The following is a 26,065-nucleotide window of genomic DNA, read 5'->3' as shown; positions in this document are numbered from 1 at the left end:
AGAGATTTGCCGGTAAATAAAGACACTGTAATAAGAAGAATAAGAATAATAATAAGAAAAAGAATAAGAATGCATAACCAATTAAAACATCAATGCGCATACTTTTAAGTCTTCAATAATAAGCACAGGAATCCAAGTATAGGTAAAGAACATATGTTTGCTTTCAAAACATTTAAAAAGGGTATTTCAAATGCTTAAAGGCAAACTAAAACTACTTAAACAATAGGCTACACAAATTTGCTTTACCAAAACATAGCTCTATGCAGTCATGAGGCCTTACTGTAGAAGTATGCTCTCTAGTCCTCTTTGCCAAAGTCATGTGAGCCATGGGGACCACGGTCTGACGTGGGCGTAATTGGCCTGAGCACAGAGCTGCACAGTGGGGATGCCAGCCTCATGACAAGCAGGGAGTGTGTGTGGTGCCTTGACCCTGTTAATGCTTCGCAGTTGGCAAGGCCCATGTCACATTGGATCAGTGCAGGCTGGTGACACTGATGGGGGAGGGACTCTCCTGAGACCAGAGACCGGAGCTTTCAACACCTCCATTCAGCCGGACACATCCATCAGCGGGTGACATCTTTACCGTCACCATGCACTAATAAAAGTCAACACTAAAACTACACCACTGTGTTTGGGTTTGTAACGGCATTAACATTATAAACAGTCACTTTGTCTAATATTGTTTTTGTTATGGAAAGCAGATTTGTGAATAAACTGAGCATGTTTTCATAAAGTTTTACCCAGACCAAGAGCAAATACTCCACAGAGCGTCACTTCAAATGGTTAACAGAAGCAGTACAGTGCCGTCTCTCACTGACCGCTAAACTGCCACATATCTCCGTGTGGCAGACCGGTGGAGGCCAGCAGGAAAACTGGGGCCTTTGACTTTGATCTCTGGAGTGCAGCCCATTTAAATGTTTGTGTTTCAGATGTAGACCTTTAATTTCGCCCTGATGGGTTCCAGGCTCTTTGGGTTTAGCATGGCATGTCGGATATTGGAGTGTTTATACAGTCTCCCTCCAGCTCTCCCGGTGCTGAAATAAGTGCATTAAGATGGATGGATTTACTTAGTCTCTAACCTCAGGACCTGGGGAACAAACTCTGAATGACCTCTTTGTGCTGTCCAAGAGGGAGAAATGAGACGTGTGTGTGCAGGTCTGTTCTATCATATGCACTCATCCAATTCCTTCAATTTAGTACAAACCCAGGAAGCTTTATACCAGTTTATTTGTTCTACATCACCCAAATTTCAAACACTAAAATTATGATAAATGTTTGTTTACAAGAGCCAAGAGATTTCAAAGTAAAAGGCTGACAGGAAGCATAATAGAGCATATGTCCATCAGCTCCGGGGCAGTGGTCAGTGAGCTGTACTGCTGAGGGCTGGGTCATTGTTTGGAGCAGTAGGGCAGTAAATCACACTGTGCTCCCCTTGATTTGTTAACCTTTGTTTGCCTGTGTCAGCAGATGAGGCATAGCCTGCGCGACCCTTTCATAGTGTTGAAATACAGCCTCTCTGTAGTTGTACTATTGTAGTGTGATGGGGGGGGCTCTGCTCTCTGTTGCACAGGATATTGAGCTTCCTTTTACCCCTAGAGATGTATTAAATACTCCTAGCAGGAGACAGCCAAACAACAGAAGCTGAAAAAACACTGGGGATCTGCCTGGAATCTTCCTCACTGATGGATCATACAGCCTCCAATCCTTCAGATCAACCACTTATTTGTGCAAACAGGCTGCTTATTAAATACAAAGCCACTTATGACTGGGATCACATCATGATAGGCCGTTGTGCAACCATGCTTTGTTCCAGCAGTTTATGTCTGGGTTATGTCTGTGTAGCCCATCGCCCTGCATGTGACCTCTACACTGCCTTGAAGACTCAAACAGTCTGCCCTTGACTGTGCTGATCCTCTCTACGCACAAAAGGCCAGTGCTCAGGTCATCTGACCACGATGCATCAGGTTAAGTTGCACCGCTGCTTCTGACACTCCAACCCACACAGACACAGAGGTGTGTGCGAGCAGCCGCAGGCAGTAAACCAACACAGGCCTGTGAGAGGCCAAGCTCCTCTCCACCGCCTCAATGAGTCAGGGAGCTGCCGCTGTGATTTGTGGCATGATTGTTGCTCTCTATATCATTTGAGCTTACAGCAGGTGGCGGCCCGCAGCCTAGAAATACACACAGCTCTATCAGCGGTCCTCCTCTCAGGAAACAGCCAGAGAAACAAGCCCCGCGCTCACTCCCACACAGCAGTAATACACTCACAGGCAGTTTCACTGGCAGCACAGCTCTATGACAATCCAGGGAGCTCTTCAGCTCTGATATGTGCCACAAAAGTTCATCTCCGCTTTTCTCTTTCCACTATTTTTTTAAACAATGCCATCAGCGCTGCAAATAACACCTTCCACAGCGGCACATTATTCTCTCCCCTGGCGACAGACGCACTCCAGCCGACACACTTCAGCTGCAGCGCTCTTCACGCTGGCAGCAGCCCCGGGTCTCAATGTAACACTGCTTCATTTTCACATTAACTCCAGCAAAGCATGGTGGTGTGATGCTGAGGGGGAAGTGAGAATCACTACAACGTACACTTGAGTTCATCCCTGCACCCCGCTCTCACACAGGCACACACAGCCTATTCCTCAATGCATCACAGACTCACAAATGTAGAAATATTACATTAAGTAATTTCCCTCTAATCTGCTCAGCGTCTTCACAAGAAATCAAAGTGCCTCCGATTTTTACTTTTCAGTAAAATGTCTGAGCCGAGAATCAAAGTTGCGCCCCTAAGGCACAGAGCCTGGCATATGTGCTGCTGTAAGACCACTGTGCCACCAGAGAGCAGACTTTTATCTTTTGAGGGAAACCACTGCTGCCGAGAATAACTATAGTAAATGACCTTTAATTGCAATTTACTGCTTGCTTTCTATTGAAACGTGTTACCGCAGTTACACCTTTGGCCCGCAGCGGTTTGCAAAGAGCTTAGACTATGAGCAAGTAGTTTATTTATGCTGTGTTAGACAGACTGAAGCAGGTCTCTCTCCTGCCAAGCAAATGAATCAGGTTAGTGAGCTGACACATGCAGGTGCATTGACAGGCACAGTAATTAGAGCTAACACCTAATGACTCTTAGTTAATGAAACCCATTCCTGGGCCAAGTGAGCCCAGAGTGTGAGCAGAAAAACCAAGGCTTCTAAGCATTAGACAACTGCGCACAGTTGACACCAATGGCCCGGGGGTGACGCCAACATGACAGCAGGAAAACAAATAGATCCTGGAAATACAAAAGATGCATTCTCATCAGTGAGATTTTCTGTTTAAAATGCAGTGTAGGCCTGAGGCAAGAGGAGCGAGAAAACATAATGGCTTTTGAGAGAGCATGAAAAATAGAGTGTAATTATTGAGTAGGTGAGGAGGCGAGGAGATTAAAAGATGAGGGGCCAGTGTTAAGTCTTCAAAGAGACCTGAGCTTGCCCACGGCACATTTCCACTCTTTCTGCACAAACCAAGCAGCAAATCATTAGCAGGCTGCACCGTCTTCTTTGCATTCAGAGCCATTAACAAAGTGCAAAGTAAAGCAATTTAATGTTTTGCAATGAGAGGATGTTATTTTTGATAATGAATGTGTTAAATATTCTCGAAATGACCTCTTCTCTTCGGCAAAGCTCATGTTTTTATTATTAGCATAATCACATAGTGTCAACAATTCAAGGCTTTTTTGCACCTGCTGCTGGGCAAATATTGACACGCCACGTCCCTCAAACCAGCCTCATTTGCTATTTATGTTGGAGCAGTTGCTTGTCTTGCGGTTCGCTTGTATTTGACTCCTCGTAAACCCCTCAAACAAAAGCCAAACCTTTAATCTCAACACTAGCCGCTATAAAAATACCAGTGCTTCGAGTGCTCTCCTTGCACCTGGATTCTTTTACTCGCCTCTTCGCCGGCCATTAGCATAAGGTGACAGAGGAGGCACAGTCAAAGGGAAAAGAGACGATATTTAAATGGAAATAGAGGCCGGTCGAGTAGAGTATCTGCGAGGGAGAGAGCGTATTTTGTGTACTGTTTCCCCAGTCAGCTCTTTTCATGCAGAGGAAAGAGGACGGCCCTCTGTTGGTTTAGGCCGCACAAAGGCTTAATCCTTTCAAGGAACCCAAATCAGGCCACATAGAAGTGCGTTCAAAAGGAAACCTCCCTATCGAGCTGAACCATTGAGCCAAACCCAATACACGCCACAAATCAAGCCCTGGGGAATCAAAGGGCACAATGTGGGAAGTGTCTGCGCACAGAGCTGAGTGCAGGAAGAGCACGGAGAAAGACAGGGCTGTAGGTGTACACAATGACCTCTGCGCGCCCATTTGAAGGGGTCGCAACCCTGATCTTGAGCCTGCCAGCCGGGTAACTCCCCCCATTACACAGGAATGTCCATTCACCCAGCTCCTCCATTATCCCCCGCACATTAAACAGCACTGCTTTTAACAGCAAATTAGTGACTTGATAATGAGGTCACATGTGGTGCCGGCACACTGAGCCCATAAAGCTATAAACAGATGCTTTCCCTGCCTCGGCCTCATCCTTTTAAGCTCTAGTATGTCCACTGTATCACCAAGTCAAACATCTGTGCAACAAGACAGGACACTAGCTAACAGACTACATTTCACATTCAAATTACACAAGAATGTCATTCCCCAAACCCAAGTATTAACCTTGTACTTGCAAAACAAAATAATACGTACCTTTAGCTGTTGCTGTGCTGAAAAACCTCTCTGAGCCGGCATCGGAACCCTGGAACAGAAAGAGAGGAAAACATTTTTAAATGCGTTGAGCAAATGAAAAATAGTACATTGATATGTGAAAGACAATTTGTGGTATTTAAGTAGAGCAACTAAAACATATTTTAGCAGTCGACTAATTAACAATCTATTGTGCCTTGAGATTTAAAATATATTTTCCCCAGACAAATAAAATAATGTAATGAAGGCTTTTAGATACAGGATAAACATATAGAAAATTAAGAGTATTATTGATAAAAATCTCATTTGTATTTCTAAGTTTTTTGTTTCTATTTTGTCAACTTCGTTTTTAGTCTGTGAACAACAATCATAAAGAGAAAATCATTAAAATAGTCATGGATTATTTTAGTAGTCGATTAGTCATTAAATAACCATGAATAAAAGGGTTACGGTGACCATAATAAACAAAACAAAGCACGTATTCGAGAGCAGAAGGTTACGGTCACATAAACAGCAGTTCCTTCTGCCACCACTTGATGGCACTGTGGCTCCACAACAACCAGCAGCACTGCGCCGCGAGCTTCTGTGCAGACTCGCCTTATTAAAACAAGGAAATGTACCTCATTTACAACAGCGTTGATTTAAGAAACTACATGTATCCTATTAGAAGCACTACTGACAGTCGAGTATATGATGATCAGGATGAAGGAGAAAGTATATGCATATCAAAAACAACAGATGCCAAACGCGCTTAGGGACACATTCTCCATCAAAACACAATGGTCAGATGGTTTTGGGTCTGAATGTGGAGACTGTTTTCTACAATATAATACTAAGCATATGCGAGTTGCATTAAAAAAGACTGAGTGATAAAGTTATTGTTCCAACTCAAATGCACAAATTGGTGTCAAATGACAGCTGACGTGGACGCGTTCTTTTTGTTGGTCAGAAAGGGATTGGATAAATGCAGACAGTCCAGATTATATTTAGTTTATATTCAGTCATTATATGATACAGCAACGTGTCTGAAAAGCACACATAACAGCGCCGTGGTTCAAAGTGCATGGTCAGAAGGTTCGGTGCATACCTCTGATGTGGCTTCAAGGTAAAGTCCGTGATATTACTGGCTCTGGACAATATGGCCTCGCCTCACATTCTGCAGCTCAAACAGTATAATCCACCAAAAAGCGAAGAGATCTACTCCGTTTACAGCGGTAAAAGCCATGCAGAAAAACGGCAGCCTTTCCAAGAAAATCCAAGGTTGCGCACAAAGCTATTGCGCTTTTTGGACAAAGAGCGTCATGAGTCTGAGTGTGCGCGTCTGCACAAACCCGTCACACACCTTCCCCCGGCGCATGGATATTCTCACACAGATCCAGAAGGTAACAAACAATCCAACAACTAAAGAAAGCAATCCAACAAGCGCGAGCTCCTCACTGCGCGGAGGCAGTGCAGGTTCAGCGCGCGCTCGGGCTCAGGACGCGTCCTCTCCAGGCTCGTGTCGCGCTCTCGGTGCAGCGCGAGCTCGACTCTCTTCGCTGGAAGACTCTGCACAAACTCCCATTCATCCCGCGAGCCTCCGAGCAGTGCGCACCGGGTCCGCCCACTTCCCCGATCTCCAGCCGGAGCTGCTCCGCCACAAAACCAGTGTGAGAGAGAAGAAGAAGAAGAAGAAGAAGAAGAAGAAGAACGCCACAAGCCGCTGCTCGAGCGCAACTCAACGTGTCTCTGTGTGCGGCGTAAATGGCGCGCAAAGGAAGAGTGAAGATGAGCCTGGCACTGGAGAGAGAGAGAGAGAGAGAGAGAGGAGGGAGAGAGAGGAGGGAGAGAGAGAGAGAGAGAGGAGAGGGAGAGAGGAGGGAGAGAGAGAGGGAGAGAGAGAGGAGAGGGCGAGAGGAGGGAGAGAGAGGAGGGAGAGAGAGAGGGAGAGAGAGAGGAGAGGGAGAGAGAAGGGAGAGAGAGAGAGAGGGAGAGAGGAGAGGGAGAGAGGAGGGAGAGAGAGAGAGGAGGGAGAGAGAGAGGGAGAGAGAGAGGAGAGGGCGAGAGGAGGGAGAGAGAGGAGGGAGAGAGAGAGAGGAGGGAGAGAGAGAGGGAGAGAGAGAGGAGAGGGAGAGAGAAGGGAGAGAGAGAGAGAGAGAGAGGAGAGGGAGAGAGGAGGGAGAGAGAGAGAGGAGGGAGAGAGAGAGGGAGAGAGAGAGGAGAGGGCGAGAGGAGGGAGAGAGAGGAGGGAGAGAGAGAGAGGAGGGAGGGAGAGAGAGAGAGAGAGAGGAGAGGGAGAGAGAAGGGAGAGAGAGAGAGAGGGAGAGAGAGAGGAGAGGGAGAGAGAAGGGAGAGAGAGAGAGAGGGAGAGAGGAGAGGGCGAGAGAGAGAGAGAGAGGAGAGAGAGAGGAGAGGGAGAGAGAGAGGAGAGAGAGGGAGAGGAGAGGGAGAGAGAGAGGAGAGAGAGAGAGGAGAGGGAGAGAGAGAGGAGAGAGAGAGGAGAGGGAGAGAGAGAGGAGAGAGAGAGGAGAGGGAGAGGAGGGGGAGAGAGAGAGAGGAGGGAGAGAGAGAGGGAGGGAGAGGAGGGAGAGAGGGAGAGGAGGGGGAGAGAGAGGGAGAGAGAGAGGAGAGGGCGAGAGGAGGGAGAGAGAGAGAGGAGGGAGAGAGAGAGGGAGAGAGAGAGGAGAGGGAGAGAGAAGGGAGAGAGAGAGAGAGGGAGAGAGAGAGAGGAGGGAGAGAGAGAGAGGAGGGAGAGAGAGAGGGAGAGAGAGAGGAGAGGGAGAGAGGAGGGAGAGAGAGGAGGGAGAGAGAGGAGGGAGAGAGAGAGAGGAGGGAGAGAGAGAGGGAGAGAGAGAGGAGAGGGCGAGAGGAGGGAGAGAGAGGAGGGAGAGAGAGAGGGAGAGAGAGAGGAGAGGGAGAGAGAAGGGAGAGAGAGAGAGAGGGAGAGAGGAGAGGGAGAGAGAGAGGAGAGAGAGAGAGAGAGGAGAGAGAGAGAGAGAGGGAGAGAGAGAGGAGAGAGAGGAGAGGGAGAGAGAGAGGAGAGAGAGAGAGGAGAGGGAGAGAGAGAGGAGAGAGAGAGGAGAGGGAGAGAGAGAGGGAGAGGAGGGGGAGAGAGAGAGAGGAGGGAGAGAGAGAGGGAGGGAGAGGAGGGAGAGAGAGAGGGAGAGGAGGGGGAGAGAGAGAGAGGAGGGAGAGAGAGAGGGAGAGGAGGGGGAGAGAGAGAGAGGAGGGAGAGAGAGAGAGAGAGAGAGAGAGAGGAGGGAGAGAGAGAGAGGAGGGGCAGAAAGATATTCTTTCTGTTGAGAGTGAGATGATGTCAGCCGCTAATGAATTCCCCAGCAGGCTGCTGCTACTGGGAGAGAGCAAAAACAAAACACTCCTTTATGAACAGCGGCGTGCAGCTCCAGCACTGGCCCTGAGCGGCTCCAGCACTGGCCCTGAGCGGCTCCAGCACTGGCCCTGAGCGGCTCCAGCACTGGCCCTGAGCGGCTCCAGCACTGGCCCTGAGCGGCTCCAGCACTGGCCCTGAGCGGCTCCAGCACTGGCCCTGAGCGGCTCCAGCACTGGCCCTGAGCGGCTCCAGCACTGGCCCTGAGCGGCTCCAGCACTGTGGCCCACCCAGGGGTCAACACAAGTCTGAGCCATGGCAGACACAGGGACTTCCTCTGAGGTGGTGTCCACAGGTCACTGAGGTCAGCCTGGGCCAGTCCTCTAGTGTAAACAACAACATATACTGAGCGTTGTGTGGGACACATTCACACCTGTGTGTTAGTCGGTCTAATCTCTCATTCATCCAGGAGTGTTCCAGCATTGCAAATGCAACTATCTTTGCAATATATGTTTTCAAATTAGGGGAACATTTATATAAAGGAAATGTTTGTATATTTATCATCGGCAGTTATATAGTGGCTTGTGTTACAAAGGGGCATTCACTTGACAAAAGATCAGTTAGTTGCTAATACAATAAATAAGTACATTTGACCTTATCAATATAAGTGTCTGCTGGTTGTCAAACCCTAATTTCCGGCCCTCCTCTGCACTGACGGCCCCTTTCTTCTTAGTTCTTCAGATACAAAGCCACACATAAATTATTCTGTCAATCATTAATAATATGTATGTGCATTTGTAATGCACATACATATTAAGGAGACAGCCTCATATTGTAAGTAATATGTGTCTTCTCCATCACGTGCCACAGAAGAAAGGAGACGTATGTGTGCTGGATGTTAAAAGCCAGTAAAGACTTTATCTCCTTATCTCCTTATCGCGGCTCTGTGAAAGAAGCCTGGGCCCGAGCAGTTTGAGATAAACGGCCTGATCAATGAGAGACATTATCTGGATCTGGTAGGCAATAATCAGATCCATTTGACATTGTGCGTGCGTAAGGATCCGGGCTGTCAGCAGCAGAGGGGCCGCGTTACTCCAAACCATCAGTCTAAAGCCGCTGCCCTGGGACTCCCTTTGAAAACAATGCAGACAAGAAAATGGGTTTAACCTTCTCTGCCTCTTTAGCTACACCCCTAATGCATTACACCTTTCACAAGTGGCAGAGGCGCAAGAGAAATGGGAAACGCTTTTTGGTTAAATTACAGACATTTCTGTGGAATGTGGGCTGTGATGCCGGAGATAATTTCAGGCCAGTCAATCACAAGTGCGCCTTTGACAACAGCGTACGGGCTTGTCCATATATAACTGTCCAATTCAATGTACCGCTGCCAAAAAAGCTGATTTGCTTCAGTATTTACACTTAATAAAAAAATAAAAACATTTGATTTGGTCTCTGAATCAGTCACCCCCTCCACCCCCCATGCTCCACTCAAACAGACTCCAGCGCGCTCCGTGTCCTCCACAGCGATGAGTGCGCTCTCCACAGGGACAAGAGAGGCTGCTCTGGACTCCACCTCTCTAACCCCGCCCCCTCCTATGACTGTTCAGAGCCAGAATCAGAAAAAATGTTTATTGCCATTGTCAATGAACATAACAGGAACTTGCTTTGGTAATTCGGTGCAACATAAAACAATGAACAATGATAAAAATCAGTCAATTCAGTCACTCATAGCGGTGCAGGGGGTGAACAAACCTGGTTATTGTTATTGAATATATATAAAGTAACATCATGCTCTTGTCCGGCAGTTTGGAGATGAATACGTCATTTCCCATGAAGTCATTTTGTGTCCGTCAGAGCAGACTTGTGTAACAGTGAAGTGTAACCTACATGTGCAGCAGAGACCAGACTGTGGCCGGCAGCAGGGGGTCTGGTGTTGACATGAGAACCAGGCTGCTTCCTCTTTGAAGCCCTGTACATTTAAATATTTCATGGGGCTCGTCTCCCTTTATCAGAGATATCAGAAAGGCTCGTCGCTGCCGTTCATTATTAGCGCTGAGAGAACTTGGTGCTGATCTAATGCCCTGGCAGGAGACACATCTGAAGGAGGCCCTCCCACACCCAGCCCGTTTGGCACTCAGCTTATCTGCAAGACAATCTCGTTAAACGCTGGTAACAATTACACCAATTACAGATAAGCCTAAGTGTGTCAAAGCCACAACATGATGTTTACAATGATTAGCATGCAGCGCTATCAGCAGGGATGATAATCAGCGCTGGAGCTGGGTGCTTTGTGAGATCACAGGCCTCTTTATCTGTCACTATCGATAAAAGGCCACCGGCTGCACAGACCTGAGCAGAGCTGTCATGTTTGGCATCAGCTTATTTTCCTGGCACCTTGTTCCACTGAGAATAAACCAGGATGACAGCAGCTAAACACAGTGTCATATAATCAGTATCATCAGAAACAGGGACATCAGGACGGTGCAGAGTCTTATTCCTGTTCATTATTGTCAAACAAGGATGAAAACGAGCACTTTTAGCAGCCTCTACATCACACTTGATCCACCCTCACAGTCAGTCATCATCAGGGGTGTGCTTGTGCGTGCTGGGGAAAAGAAGTGGGCCAGTAGATTTCCAGGAGGGCGCGTGCATGCTTGGCGTGGGGCATCCGTTCTGAGACATGAGCGCCGCACTGCTGAGCGTGGCATAAGGCTCTGTTTGTCTGCTGTAATAGAGATGCCTTTGAGAGCGGCCTGTATCAGCCCGCAGGGCACATTCCACGCTTTCCTCCACAAACTGTGCCCCCGCTGTCCGGCTGGGGGTCTTAAATGTGCACATTGTGAGCGGCCCTGCTGCCTCCTGACACTGGCACATTCACAGAAGGGTTACGTGAGTGGAGCTCCCAGGGCACAGAGCCTGTTTTCTCTCACAGAGTGTCGGCCTCTCTGTAAATACGAGTGTTGTTTATGTCTGTTTATGTAATTAGATTTTGTTTTTTCAGTTGAAGAGCTACCAGGAGAGCAGACTGCGTGCCAGTGTGTGCGATGGGAGAAGGATCCAGTGGTATCCTCCAGTTTTCCCCGTGCTATTTGCTGTTTGATGGAGGCCCACTGGGACTGAGAGCGTTAAAGGGCCACCCAGGGCCGGCGCTTTAAGCCTGATCATCAGTGGCTGTCTCAGCTCGGCTTACATGTGGTGTGTTTACCAACAGCAGACTTCAGCAGGATGATCTGGGCTCGCTCTGTGTCAGCCATACTCTGTGTCACACACAGATGCGCGCTGTAAGAGGATTTGCACTGTTATGAGGAACTGGACATTTCACTGATCCAGAGCCCACACAGCCAGACCACATGGACAGGTCAACCACTGTGAAATACAACCAAAGCCCCATAGTGGTTGTAGGTGTTCGGTCTCCAAACGAAAATAGCTTGAGACTCGATTATCAAAAAGAACATTATAATATGAGGCTCAACTAATCTCTCAGTGACTGTTAAATAATCAACCACAATGAAGCAGCTTTTGCCCTCAATGTCTCTGACCAGGAACATTGAAGTGTGCTTTAGTCCCGCTCGAAGGAGCTCAGGTACCTCTACAGAGGAGTGTAACAGGAATGGGCAGCCCTGCAAGCACCTGTCACCCACAAGGCTCTGGGCACAGCAACACCTGACACCGCTAATGAATTCACACTGGAGCTAGCATCACAAAGCCTCGCGCTGCTATTCAGAGCCAGGCTTAACAATATCTGCATACAGTACAATATGTCTTAACACCCTCCCATCCCTGACACGCTCGTCTCCAGCCGCTGGTGCTGGGATGTCCTCATCAGACCCCTGGGGGTGGCAGTCCTGTCAAAACAACATACTGGTTTAGCGTGAGCGTTGCTTTGTTCCTGTTAAAGAAGAGAATTGGCTTACTCTGCCCGCTACTGATGCATTTTTCACAAAAACACCATGTTCCTCAACATTAAAAAGCAATTTAGCACTCTCAGGATTTAAAGCACATGTTAAATTGAAGGCTACACTCGGCGTGGACATAAAAAATTGAGTGCCTCCTCATTCTAACCGAGTTGAGCGCAGTGTGCAGCGTTTAAACAGACGAGCTGGAGTCTTTTAGGCATTACTAATTCATCAAGAGGAAAGCTGTTTTGGAGACAATTGTGGCAGCCCAGACTGAAGACTTTGAAATATACAGGTATTTTCTATTTCTCTTTTCTTACAAACACAATGCATCTTCTGCTGCTTTGAACAAGAATAAACTGTTGTTTTCATCCAAAATTGTGCAAAGTCACTCTCCTTACGTCTTCAGATCTTCAGAAGACAAAGCAAAAGATGAGCATTTGTGTTACAGCATCGGCTTTTCAATATTGAATAATGAAAATGATATACTGCAAAAAATAAATATATTAACAACTGCTGACTTCATTACCGGTTGCTAATGACCTGACAGCAAGATTATGTAACACACCTTGGCTGAATACCGCTGTACTTTTCACTTTAGAAGCCAAGCAAAACCCGTGGAAAGAATAAAATCTCAGTCCTAAGCTTTGACAAATGTGGAGACCCTGTAAATGGAAGAGAACGGCCAAATATGATGTTGTTTTTTCTCAATCTGAAAGTGTAGAGTGCATTAGTAAGTGTTATAGAGTCAGCCTATACACCACCCGATCTCATTTAGTGGACCGTGGCCCCACTTACACCTAATGATGGATGCTAATGATGCCCATAATCACCCTTTCTAAAATGGCGAAAATTACCGTTCTTTTACAGCCCTTTATCTACGGTCAATCTGTATAATGACCGTCTAAGTGATAAACAGCGATTGCCCGCGTTTGACCTTTGCAAACAGCATGTGGAAATGAGGCTACTGTTTGACTTTACATGGTCATTTGTCTAGTATTTGACCACATGCGCCTGTCCATATAACATTCTAACCTCGAGACTGTTTGTGACTGTGCTGTAGTCACACATGCTCGCCGCCGCTCCGTCACATGGCACAGATTACGGGCCGTGTTACGCCAAATGCCCCATAATGCAATCAAGCAGCTTTGAAGCCCCGAGACGCTCCGGAGGCTGTTGTAATGAGGGTGAAAATGAAAGCGCTCCCGCCGCCTCGACCACTGCTCTGATGAGACCTTTATCAGCAGGCCGACAGACAGACGAGCGGAATGCGAAATGAACGGATCCATCACCCAGACACACTGCAGCAATCTAAAAGTCCTATGAGTATCGACTATGGACTGATGACGGCGATAGCGTTAGCCTCACAACATGGCAAAGTGTGAAACGCCACGACACTCGACCGACATCAGAGGCTCGTTCATTACCTGGTGTGGAAGTGTTAAGTGTGGTTTAGTGATGACCTGGCCGCAGGTACATAATGCCTCTGTGCAAAACTAAGAGATACAGGGGCAGTTTTGTTCCCTCAGCTATTAAAATACTACATAGCCAGACTGCACAGCCTTCTTAATCTATTTATGTATTTATTCTGGACTAGGTTTTTTTTAATTTTTTGTATCTATGAGCTTTTACTCTGTATTTTATCCGCTGTAGTCACTAATAACTGTTTGTATACTTGTTATCCATGTCTCTATGTCACTGTCCGTTTTCTGTCAATGTCATTAATGTTGTCCATGTGTGTGTGAGCAGCCCACTCTTTTTTACCTGCAACCAAATCTACCCTCGGGTACAAATAAAGTAAAGTAAAGTTACCTTACCTTACCTTACAATGTCATTTACATTTCTTAAATCTAACGTGCTGAACAAATCACATCAAAGGCCATAGCAGTTTGAAAAGGACATTTTTTTTAATCTATTTAATCAAACACCACAAATCCTTGGGGCATGAAATTAGATACTGATTATTAGATATTGATTACTACTTATTATGACAAATTTAGTGAACATATAAAGCAAACAAATACCCATTTGTCTGCGCAGCTTACAAATGTCCAAATGCATGTTATTAGTTTAACAGCCTCATTAAAATGAATGGTATAGAACATTCATATCCAGGCGAGGTATTCTAAACATACATTTGTGCATAGGGATATTTTTAAGCCAGTTCCCTCTTAATAAAACTAGAAAGTAAAACACACATTTCAGGAGAAAGAACTCAAGATTTATTACCGCTCTTAATGAGAAAACATTGCCGGTAGCTGTTGACTTTGTTTGGTTGTTACATTCACAATAAAGGTGGAGCACTAAAAAAAACTCATCAAATTGCAAATTAAATGAGCCAAATATACTGTGCCTTACGTTTATTTCATTTTACTCGGCAGATTCCAGAAATGCATTGACAGATTTACAAGTCCAAACCATTTATTATTGGTGGACTAAATTACACTAGGGTTACAATGTTAACCCAAGTCACAATGCATCTATGGTTTTGAATAGTCAAACAATATTGCAGGATACAGTTTGGTCAAGTAGAAATCAATGTTGAACAACCGGAATATTGAACCCAACAAACTGAACCACTCCATCATAATTAAAGCTGGGGTACCTGCCGTTTTGTTGTTGTAAATGAGTGCATTTTGTGTTTTCCCACAAAGAGAATCCTGTGGTGAGACCACTGTGCCTGCAGCCAACAGAAAAGTAATCTATTACTTGTCAACGAGGAAATAAGAGTGGAAATCAGCGCTTTGATTGGCAGCTCTTGGGTGGTCCATCCTAGTTTCACTTCCTCGTCTGAAAAAGCAGTTCTAAAGAAAACTTCAAAGTGTTTGTGAGAGTTTGATAGATTTAAATACTTATATTTGAAAAGCAGGTCGCGCCAGCTTTAAGTTTATGGTAGCGTAAACATTTAGACAGACAAATGTAATATAATGTTTTACTACCAAATAGGTTTGTGTGCATGAAATTGTATGAACAGAAAAAGTATTATCAGATTCAATACCATAAACAAAATATGTGTGTGAGCCCGCAGCAGGATAATAATAACCTCGGCCGCCTCCTGTACCTCGTGTGGGCAGCGATAGCAGTCACTCTTGTTAGCGTTACCTACCACCGCACGATTCCTCAAAGCGCTCACTGCTCCAGATCTCATCTCTGCTTAAATGAAAACCAGAGGAGCTCAGAGGCAGTCCAGGCACGTCAGCGGAGTTTACACTGGGCCAACATGAAGCCACAGTGTCGGGCTCAGGGCTCGCTGCAGCTGATGGATGGTTGCCCCGTGACACTTCTAATAACTGTTAACTTGTGCTTATTGTGCTGACATCTGACAGATAAGACCTTAGGGGGGAGGGCTGATACAAACCTGGCAACAACACGAGCACTGACACATTGTCTAAAAAGCTCTGATGTGGACTGCTTTTGCAACAGTTCAAAACAACTTAACACAAGTGCCTTCATATATCCTGTGGGACAGACTTCATTTGAAAGATTAACACTTTGAATACGTGTTTCTTCGACATTTTAACACATCCTTAACACATTTTTAGCTTGAGCTTTTTGAGAACTGTTAATGGCATTATTTTTAAGTTATTCAACTTGCTTTGCAGCTAACTTAACAGATATGTACAGTCAAGTCCCACAGATACTTATGTTTGAAGAGGACATATTATTATTAGGTCCTAATATTGAACTATAACTGTAGATCACTGATTTATATTGTCTATATTGTAAACCAGACTATTGATCTAAAACGACTAAGTAATAGAAAAATGTATTGCATAACTGATACTGACTATCTTCTTTTTATGTTTGAAAAGTGTCTACGAGACATTTAACTGCGTCACTCAAAATCCTAATCGGACAAATTATCAGTTAAATTGCAGGACAATAAAGGATTACTCAAACATGCAAGAATCACTCAAAACACACTTTGGAGTACACTAATCATGCTTCAAATGTACTGCATATGATCATTACACACATTTGACCCTTCGAAAGTCCACCTTGTTGAAACCTTGTGCCAACGTTGAGATTGAGTGACACGGGTCAGTCTCTAGTCTGCGTCCTTTTGTGCTGCTTTTGTTTCACTCGCCGCCGCCGCACATTCACTCAAGTTCTTTCCAACAACCTATTTCTATTCACCAGGACCTCTCTCCGTCAGCCTGAGCACCACTCCAGCTCACTACACTTTTGCGGTGAGAGCACTACCAAGCCCGCCCGGCAGTCAACTACAAAAGACCTGGAAATAAATAAAACCTACCGCACAATCAGATGAAACCAACACATTTTTTTAGTTTTCACAAGGACGGGGAAGATGAAAGTTGTCGGTAACGCACTATTCCAACTAATTCATGCAATTACGAATCCATTAAGCGTGTGAAGGACAGATTGATAGCGTTGAGAAGTGCATTCAAAGCTAATTACTTAAGCATTATTCCAATCAATATGGCAGGCCACCATAGAGGAAGTACATGTTATTGCGAGATAAAGTAATGCCTGCTGGGTTTAATTAAATCCTATAGCTTAAGAAAGGCGTTTTGAAGTAGTTTTGTGGAATGGAAAAGTGCGACTGTTCGTAGCTCTGAGGGAGGTGCAAAGTTAGTGTGTGTGCGTCGTTAGGGCTCGAAATAATGACAGCGAAAAATCTCAAAGCAGAAATGATTTGATTAGTGTTTTCACGTCTAAAAAGGAAAGCTAGAAGCACACCAACAGAGGCAGGAGGGAAGGTGTGACTGAGCTCTTAATTGCTGGAGCTGCACCTCGAGACTTGATGATTTGTGACATCTTATCCGGTGCGCTGCGCGAACACTAATAACTGTTAATTAAGTGTAGCAAGGATGCCGCGAGGAGGAGGAGGAGAGGGAGGCGGGTGAGGGGGGGGGAAGACGCGCACACACATATTTAGCGTGTGGCCTTGTATGTTCTTTAGATTAAAGGGGAAAAAACATCTCCGGGGATGTGTGTGAGATGGAGATTTCACAGAGGTCAGTGTGTGCACGTTTCTGTAACGCTAATGGACACAGTGGAACCACGCTGCTATCAAACGCCTGGAAAAAAGAGCGCTAGCGTTGTTATTGTTTTCACATTGATCTGGCGGTGTAAATCTGTTAGCGCTAATTGGTCCGCCAAGACAAAAAACAAAGTCAATGTTGTTTACCAAGGCCAGCATCACTTTCCAAACAGATGCGTGCAGATGTCGTTTTTTGGGCATCGGAAGCATCGGCATCTGCCATTAAGTTCTTTTGTGGGTAGCCGTGTGTGCAGCGTGATACTGCTCATTACTGGTTAAGTGCACAGTGAGGCCTCTTGTGCACTACAGCGCATACAGAGCCATTGAATAAAACAGAATATCATTTTCCAGAGCCTGGCCACATTTGGAGAGATTAATGAGAAATCATGCAGGGAGCAGAGGGTCTGAGTGCTTGATGGATCATTCCTATGAATCCATGCAAATCCATTAGTACAAATGTGCAGAAATGGTGGATGGTCACTGCTTCAGAAAAGGAAGGATACTCGTGTTCTCAATGAAAACAAACGTAATATGTGTGTTAATAATTTGTCAATCAATGCTGATGGATTAGTCTAGATTGGTATTTTTTTTAACTTATACTATTGGACTCTTCTGGAGGACGTGGAAGTGAATACACCACTATTCATTTTGAGAAAGAAATTCAACTGATATGGAATGTCTTTTAGTTACTTTGGGTCAGGGGTAGGCCTTTCGTTGTCAGGGGAACTTCTCAAGATTTCAGCAGTCCAGTTCAATGTTTTAAATACTGTGGACGCAATTTGGTGGAAGACTGTTTCACCACACAAACTCTTCATTGTGAGCCCAACACATCTATGAACTATAACACAGAATGCCATCGAAAACTCAGTTACCCTTGCATATTCTTCTGTAACAAGTGTTGGAAATTCCATTATGTTACTAAAGGTTATCCCGCAACATTCACCTCTGCCTTTCTGAAAACCCTGTCATGTCTCATAAGTACACATTTGCCCCATCTCCAAACTCCAAACCATCCATGACAAGCGGAATTCTCCTCTCTCTCCGGTGACAGCAACACGGAGCGACAAGACAACCTCAGCCCCGGAGTCCATAAACAAAAGATGTCATTCCAATCCACTTTGAATCCGAGCGATAGCTGGGAGCCGCATCCACTCCGCCCACATCCACAATGACACATCGTCGGTAATAGCCTTTCCTTGTTGCGTCTGACGTGCCTCTGTCGAAGCTGTCGCCTTCAGAAGTGCTGTGTTAAATACCGAGGGTGAGCGAGGTTATGTCTTGTGATTGGCGCATTCCTGTTTTTGAAGTGAGAGATCTGCGGGCCATCACGCTCTAGGGTACAGTGCGGACCCGGAGTGCTAGAAGTGAGGAAGGAGAGAAAACAGACTGACAAGCCCATGTCACTTAGAGTTATTTTAGCGAAGCAACTGTTAGCACTACAGGACACGCCGCTATCTGCTAATCAGTAAAGCCACCCAGCATGCAGTAGTATATTGTGGTAAAGCTCTGCGCTACAAAGATCCAACCCGCTCCCACTTTTTAATTTAACAACAATCCATCTCTCGGGTCTTTGGAATGTGTTGATACTGTCAGCGCTTCACCGACAATAACCCATGTGATGAATGGACGTGTATTGAGCGCTCAGGGTCATTTGAAGATTGGAAAACATAAAAGTTTTCCGAGCAACGTTGCGCATATGACAGCTATGTTTTCCTAATTCCCTTCAAAGTAAACAGTGACAGGCCTTTGGAGAGCGAGTGTGATCTGGAGTGTTTGTACACAGTGTTCAACAACTCGCTGGCATGTGTCGCTTTCATAGCAGAGACAGGGCTGACGTTTTGACAGATGAGCAGTGCTGTTCTGCCTCCTGTCTGCCAGAGAGACGCGGAGAGATGGGAAGATTACTCCTTACAAAGCCAATTAAAGAATGTTTAATGAAGACAGGGACATCAAACGGCCTCTCCCTGCGTTTGACAAGCCTCTCCAGTGTGAAAGCAGAGCCTGTCACTGCGGCTGAGAGGAGTCTGGTGAAGAGCGCTCTCCAAAAATAATGGACCTGTGATATCATGTCAAGACAGACGAGGCTGTTTACTGACCCCAACGCTGTTTGCTCAACTGGTTGTGGTAAAAGATGAAGATAACCATTTCAGCAAGACAGCCGAACTGGAGAATTAACAGTTTGTAGTTAATGTCTTGCACTAATGATGAACTTCATACAAATATAGTTACGTAATGCACCAGCACAGCACTGAGTTTAAAATGAAGTATCCTCCATGGATGTGTATTCAAGTAATTGGTAACACTTTAAAATAATACTAAACAAAAAAAGATTACCTTTTGAATACGTTTTGATGCCTGATGGGCTCTTGTTATCTGGCCAGCCAGAAGAATTCTTGCAATATTTTTGAGTTCACAAACTCTGGAGAATCCATCTGGCCCGTCCACTGCAGTTGGGTTTGGGGCAGAACAATCAAACAACAACAAATTTGTGACTATTTTGTTTTTGAAAAAAATGCACCTTAGTAGCACTTTGTGCAATTGAGGACGGTGCTTTTCTTTAAACTGGATTTAACAACCGTCTGAATTCTTGGCTTGTTCTGCTGTTGTAAAGCTTCGACTCATAAGCTTCAAACACCCGCCACGACATTCCTCCTTTTCTTAAAAGGGCACTGTAAATACTTTACAGATTGATAAATGTGTAGAACTCAATTCAGAGTGCTACACACATCAATCTAGTGTGAGAAAGTTTAGAGCTTTAGTTCAACACTGGGAGACTTCAACAAACTTTATTGTTCCGCAAGGGAAATTACTTATAGAGCACTATAGAAAGTTCCTATGCATGGTTATGACAAATGTGCTACAAGTTTTCTTCAAAGAAATGGTGCTTAATATAATTTATGAATGTTCTAATTTTATCATTCATAATCAAGTAAAACCCTTAAGAAAATGTATGTATTGAAACTGAAAATCAGGTATTGGCCAAGTGCTGAACCAAGTGAACGGTACATAGTTATGAGCAAAGTATATCATGTCAACTTGTAAACATTCAGTGCCTTCAAATCTATATTCCAGTATTACATCCAAAACTCTGTATACTGACTAAGACAACATCAAGAACATCATTTGATTCATGTGCAGCGCCGGGTACATTGCTTCTGAGAAACAACAAAAGCATTTTAAAACAGGGAAGAGCCTTGTGGTCTGGTTTGTAAACAGAGCTTGTGTTGAAATGCTCTCTCCATCCTTAAACACCTGAACTGTGTCAGTTTAAAGCCGTATTGATCCGTACAACATCGCCTGCAGCTTCACTTGAGGAAATATCCACATTCCAAAGTCTTTCAGGCCAGTCAGAGTGAGTGAAGAACTACACGCCTGTCGAAGCACTTTATTCTCCAGGGCACCATTTTCAAAGGCTGAAAGACAACTGTGACACTGCCTGAGAGTAGCCGCCAGATGTGCTTCCATTGTTCTTATTACACTGAAGGAAGTCCAAGGTAAAGTGCCCAGAAAGGGTGTAAATGTGTGTGGGGGCCAGTATTTATTACATTATGGGGAGTAAAATCTGTGTACACACTACACACCCATCATGGGAACCATTAGCATGTGTTTTGGGAATGTCAAACTACTATTTGGGCCTCAAAACGCCCGCAATGGACACAATAAACGGATACCTTCAGAACATACTTCTGGTGGTAGGGAAGAAGGCCATCTCAAAGAAATGGATGACACAAACTGAACCAACAATCAAGGACTTCACCAACATTATGACTGACATTGGAATAGATGGAGAAAAAAAAGACTACGTTTGAAAATTTGGACCAAATGGAACTCGTCTGAGATGAGCCTTGGTTTCGTTTTGTGGGCTGTATTTTTATTTCTTTTTTTGTCTTCCCTGTTCTGTGTTTTATGTGTTTGAAAAACAACAACATGGTTTAAAGTTAAGCTATAGGTTAAATCAGTTATGGTTAAGGTGAGAATCAGCCAGTCCCTGAAAAGCATGGAAACCCAACATGTGTGTGTGTGTGTGTGTGTGTAAGTGAAAGGCGAGTCCATTTTCCTCTCTCATGGCGGCTCTTCTTTTCATGGGCGTTGTGTGCATGACCTCTCAGTTAGAAGCGTGACCCAGGCTTACTTATAGGCCTGACAAGCAACTGACAGACCACTAACCTCTGCAAAGGGTCAGGGCAGGCCCGGTAGGGAACACCTGCTACCCTGCTACTTCCCCAAAGTGCTCCGGAAACACAGAAGAGAAGAGAGCGGAGGGTTGTGAATGGGCAGGACACCGGAGAAGGAGGCAGAGTTGACAAGCAAATTGTCCCTGTTGGATTATACAGTTATATCTGCCTTCAGGGTAGTTCTGAGATACCGAGGTTAAACGTTTTTATCAATGGTATTCACTTTATCCCACTTCCGTTGTATTGACACTTCTGGCCGCGCAGTAACTCTGTTCACTAAAATATACTGTAAAGTTTGTGTAAAATGCTCAATGTTCATGTGCACTAAAAAGTCACCAATGCACTCATTCCCTGGGCGGTCTGAAAACAACTTGTAGTCTCTAGAACTTATTTGCTATTGAGATCGGCAGCCCTACAGCCCCACTACTACAAACAGAAGGAGGATTACATTTGCTTGGGTAACTTCCACAGTAAGGTGAAATATAGCCGCAAGCGGCAATGATCGGCCCTCGCCACGCCGCCGCCACGCCGCCGCCACGCCGCAAGAGGAGCCCCAATTGTCCTTTTATTACGCCTACTGCTGAATCTGTGACGCTGTCACATCTTCTCCCCTTTGTTTTACCATCAAAAAGCTATTTTATTTTGAATTCTTGGCAAAATGTGTGGCTTTGCCGCACAGACACCGTGACTCTTTGAATGAAAATGTGGATAACTTTTGATGGTCTTGAAGATGAGTCTCACCAAATTTCAGGTTAATAGGGCTGACGCCCTGGGAGGAGTTTGTGAAAGTCTAAAGTGTAAACATGAAAGGTTTCGGTCATCGTTACGGCAACGCCATAACAATTATGACATGAGTCATTGACTTTTTTGATGGGGATGCTAAAATTGAGTTGTGTGTCAAATTTCATATAATTTCGCAAAACTAAACATTTAACCTCCATATAAAATCTGTAGGGGGCGCTGTGGCGCCAAATGAATTTATTTCACTTCAAGTAGGTTTAGGGCAAAGAGTTTAACAACTGATTCTAATTTGACGCAATTCGGACTTTATCTGCGCAAACGGCAGAAATTTTAAATATGGGAGATTTCTGAAATTCTAGCTACAGTTTGCGGCTTCGCCGCTCAGAGACCGTGAGAGGTATCAATGTAATTTGGATAACTTTTGATGTCCCACTCCTCAGTAGCATTTTCACCAAATTTCAGCTTTTTAGGGCCAACGCCCTGGGAGGAGTTCGTAAAAGTACAACGTTTGGAAAAACTCCGAAGTCATGTTTAGCCATTTTTGAAGCAATATGGCCGACATTTGGTTGGGCGGACGGCATTGCCGTAATAATATTTTTTACTTCTCTTGTCACCATCTACCTCTGCGCCAAATTTCATGATTCTACGATCAGATTTTTTTTGGGTCATTTCCCATCTCTCAATGCATTTTTGGTACATTTGGTGGCGCTGACGCGCCAATTTTTTTTATTTTAGAAAAGGGAAATAGCCAGACTGTAGAGAGGCACGATTTTTAGAGGTGTGCAATTTTTTGTGACTTTTCGTCAATGTTCACTGGGTGAAAAATAGGGGGGTTGGTCCCGAGAAGAAGAAAGAAAGAAAGAAAGAAAGAAAGAATAATATTCCGATGCGAAAACAATGTTTCCCATTTTTCAAATATCATAAACTATACATTTTCGGAAAGCGCTCGCGCTTTCCTACCTCATGGTGTGGGTCCCTGGTCACTGACGGGTACTTTCGATAATTTTGAGTGGGCTCCGCCCACTTTGTGTTTTTGGCCCTCTATACAGTAATAATGTTCAATTTTTGCATTACATGCTTATATGCACGGAACATGCAAGAGATGGGGAACGTATTCGTGAGCTACTTAGCGCAAATGAGTGCTTTATATGGGGATGACGACCGCGAATGTAAAGTGCTCGTTTAGTGCGAACTTTTGCACGGGCTTCGCCCGTTTACAACGGTAATGTTCCATTTTCCTACAACTAATTAGTATGCACGGGGCGTGCATGAGTGGAGGAGTGCGTTAGTGAGTGTTTGGAAGTGGGCGAGCGCTTCGCGCTCGATTTCGTGCGCACTACGTGCGCACTTTCGCAGCCGTGCTTCGCACGGCCTTACGAGATTAATAGGCCTCTCGCCAGCTTGTGGCGCTCGGGCCTAATAACAAAAATAAAAGATTTTTCTAAATGTCTTAAGTGTGAGTTCGATTCTCAACTCGGACTATTTACTGCATGTCCTCCCTTCTCTCTCATCCCCCATTTCACACTGTGCTTTCCTGTCAATAAAGCCGACGGGCAACTCAATCTGACAAAAAAAGGCAATATTCATTTCAAAAACAAGAATTTATGTTGGAGGGGTCTTTTAATCAAACAACTATTTCAGAGAAAACATTTAGTATATAGCTTAGTCAAACATTTTGACAATATTTAACATATACATTCTAAATTCAGTCTTTTTAGGCAAGAAAATACATAGTTTTAATTGCTTTAAACGTCAGGTTTTTCCATATCATCAGTTGTTAATAAACCTGCTTTAAGAAAGAAAAAAACATGTAAAGAAAAGCTCCCAGAATCAGCTTTTTAGGCTCCCTACATACTAGATGCGAGGTCTGTGAGACACGCCCCCTTGCAAGGCGAAACGGATGACATTTAAATCTTTTTTGAGAAAGATTTATAACTACGTGGACGGTCCGCACAAATATTAATACTGCCATGTTTTCTCTATGTCTCATTTTCATGTGGAATGTACAATGTGCAAAAGTATAATCCAAGCTTTAGTCAGTAACAACTGTGTAGAACTTATATACCAAAAAATCTGTCTTCTGTAACATCAGGAGGATGGAATGTCATCATTCCAAAGCAGATGAATGTGATTGGGCTGTTTAACAGTCACAAGGCAGAGGTTTTGTCCTTATTTATGGTTCATTTTTCTTTAATTACTGGGCTTAGCCACATGAAACAAAAACATGCGTTTAAAACAACGTTCAATGCTTTTTCCGGACTTATGATAAACAAAAGTGAAAATATTTCTTTCACACTAACTTCAGAAAGTGGTGCCATTATTCACCTCCAAAGCCATGATTGTTGTCAGTTGTAAAGACTCAACATTCGTGGATTCTGCCCAAGCCCCTGCCCACCACCTGAGATAATGAAGTCATCAAATACTAAAACACGAGTGCTTTTAATAGAAACACATTCAATATATTTTCATAGAGCAATAGCCAATGTTGAAAAAGGTAGTTTTGGGATCTGGAAAACAGCTGGCAACTTGTATACCGAGTAGACAGCAGTAGCATACGAATGTATAACTTTTACACAATATAGTAATTAGCTATAAAAGATTGTCAATGTATGTTAAGATTTGTATATACTGAGTTAGATTCTGCATTGAGTATTGCTGCTTATATTAATCATAAAATAAAAGTAGATGTTAATAAATCAATGCCAGGTTTTATAGTGAATAATAGTTTCTACTATCATTCACTATAATCACTATGGATCATTCACTATAATTGGAAAGGACAGTTGGATTATTCCTGAGTTAAAAAGCACTGGGATCATCCAAAACAAACCAGACATGACTTCAATTACATTCAAAGGTCTTGGGATGATGTCGTACACTAGCACTAATCTGTATTCCTGTAAGTCTAAAAACTCGACCATGGAAAAACAGCTTTGAGGGGAAAGCCACACATTCCACACTAACATGCCAGCTTATATCTGGCTCAGCCCAAGCACAAGTTTCTAATCTTCAAAAGACGGTTTTATAAGTGCGTAATGAGTGTGACCACAATAGAAAAACAAATCATTTATTCTCCTCCCCTGGTGAGTAAAGTGGAACCATATGGAACCAAGTAGAGTTGGAGAAACCCAACATCTGGGATAGAATGCTATTGTGGACCGCAGTTAACCACAGTTAACCTCAGACTGGCTCGACATACACACTGAGTGGAATAACAAGCCTGGAACAAGCGCTCCGGAGTGTCTGGAGTGGCTTTTTAGGATAATTGCTAATCAAAGATTTTTGGCAAGGCAGTGGGTCAATCCTTAGCAGTAATTACAAGGAACTTACACAAAACTGGACAAAGCCAGTTCATTTGTAAAACAGTTTCTTCTCAAATACACATGCACTGTATCTTCATGATGCAAACATTTCATATCTATTTTATTTTATTTGTAAATTCTAAATTGTATGCAGGCTTTTTATTTTTTTTATTTTGCTACTATTATTATACATTGTTGTTCCTAGTTTGTGAGTTCTGTTCATAGACAATGGCAATAAACCCCTGTCTGATTCTGATTATAGTGTTAGTGTTTTTTTACCTAGAGCAGGGGTGTCCAAACTGTGGCCCGGGGGCCAAATGTGGCCTTCAGACCAAGTTTTGTTGGCCCTCTGGGTTCCTACTAAGTTGGTCCAAACAACAAAAAAGTAGTACATTTTACTGTAAAGTTGGAAAATAAATCAAGCATTTTGATGTTATACCAACCTAATATTAATGTTCCAAGTCTTATTAAAAGTGCGGAGGCTCATCAAAACAATGTCAAATGCAAAATTTTGAATGGTTCCCTTCATGGTTAGGTTGTTTGTGGCCCTCTGCTCCGTATAAGTTTCAAAATGCAGCCCTCGGTGAAAAAAAATGTGGACACCCCTGACCTGGGGTGATGAAATCTTAATGTTTAGGTATGGCTTGGTTTGGCTGAAAGCCTATGGCCGGTCTGTAAAACTCTCCAATGGAAAACAAAGAATCATTCTTATCAGACTGAACAGACTAGAGACCAATGCAGGGCTATATGTTTTAGCAGGAGATTTAATATCTTTCACTCAGCTCCCTCCTAATAATAATAATAATAATAATAAATATAGCCGCAAGCGGCAATGATCGGCCCTCGCCACGCCGCCGCCACGCCGCAAGAGGAGGGGGTGCTAACGCGCCCCAATTGTCCTTTTAT

The 26,065-nt window shown here is 44.3% G+C and overlaps 1 protein-coding gene across 10 annotated transcripts in view; it reads right to left on the bottom strand.

Moving 5' to 3' along the window:
* The window catches only part of auts2a (activator of transcription and developmental regulator AUTS2 a), a 201,424-nt gene that overhangs the window by 18,148 nt on the left and 157,211 nt on the right, over positions 1-26,065 (bottom strand). For all 10 annotated transcript variants that reach the window (XM_072446700.1, XM_072446701.1, XM_072446696.1 and 7 more), the window contains exon 6: positions 4,737-4,785. In XM_072446700.1, coding sequence (XP_072302801.1) covers positions 4,737-4,785 — 49 coding nt within the window. The remainder of the gene's footprint in view (positions 1-4,736; positions 4,786-26,065) is intronic.

This window comes from Eucyclogobius newberryi, unplaced genomic scaffold (genome assembly GCF_026437365.1).
Source record: "Eucyclogobius newberryi isolate DKJ021-1_F unplaced genomic scaffold, fEucNew1.0.hap1 SCAF_15, whole genome shotgun sequence".
Classification (NCBI taxonomy): domain Eukaryota; kingdom Metazoa; phylum Chordata; class Actinopteri; order Gobiiformes; family Gobiidae; genus Eucyclogobius; species Eucyclogobius newberryi.
The sequence above is the reverse complement of the archived record's forward strand: the minus strand, read 5'-3'. Positions and strand labels throughout refer to the sequence as shown.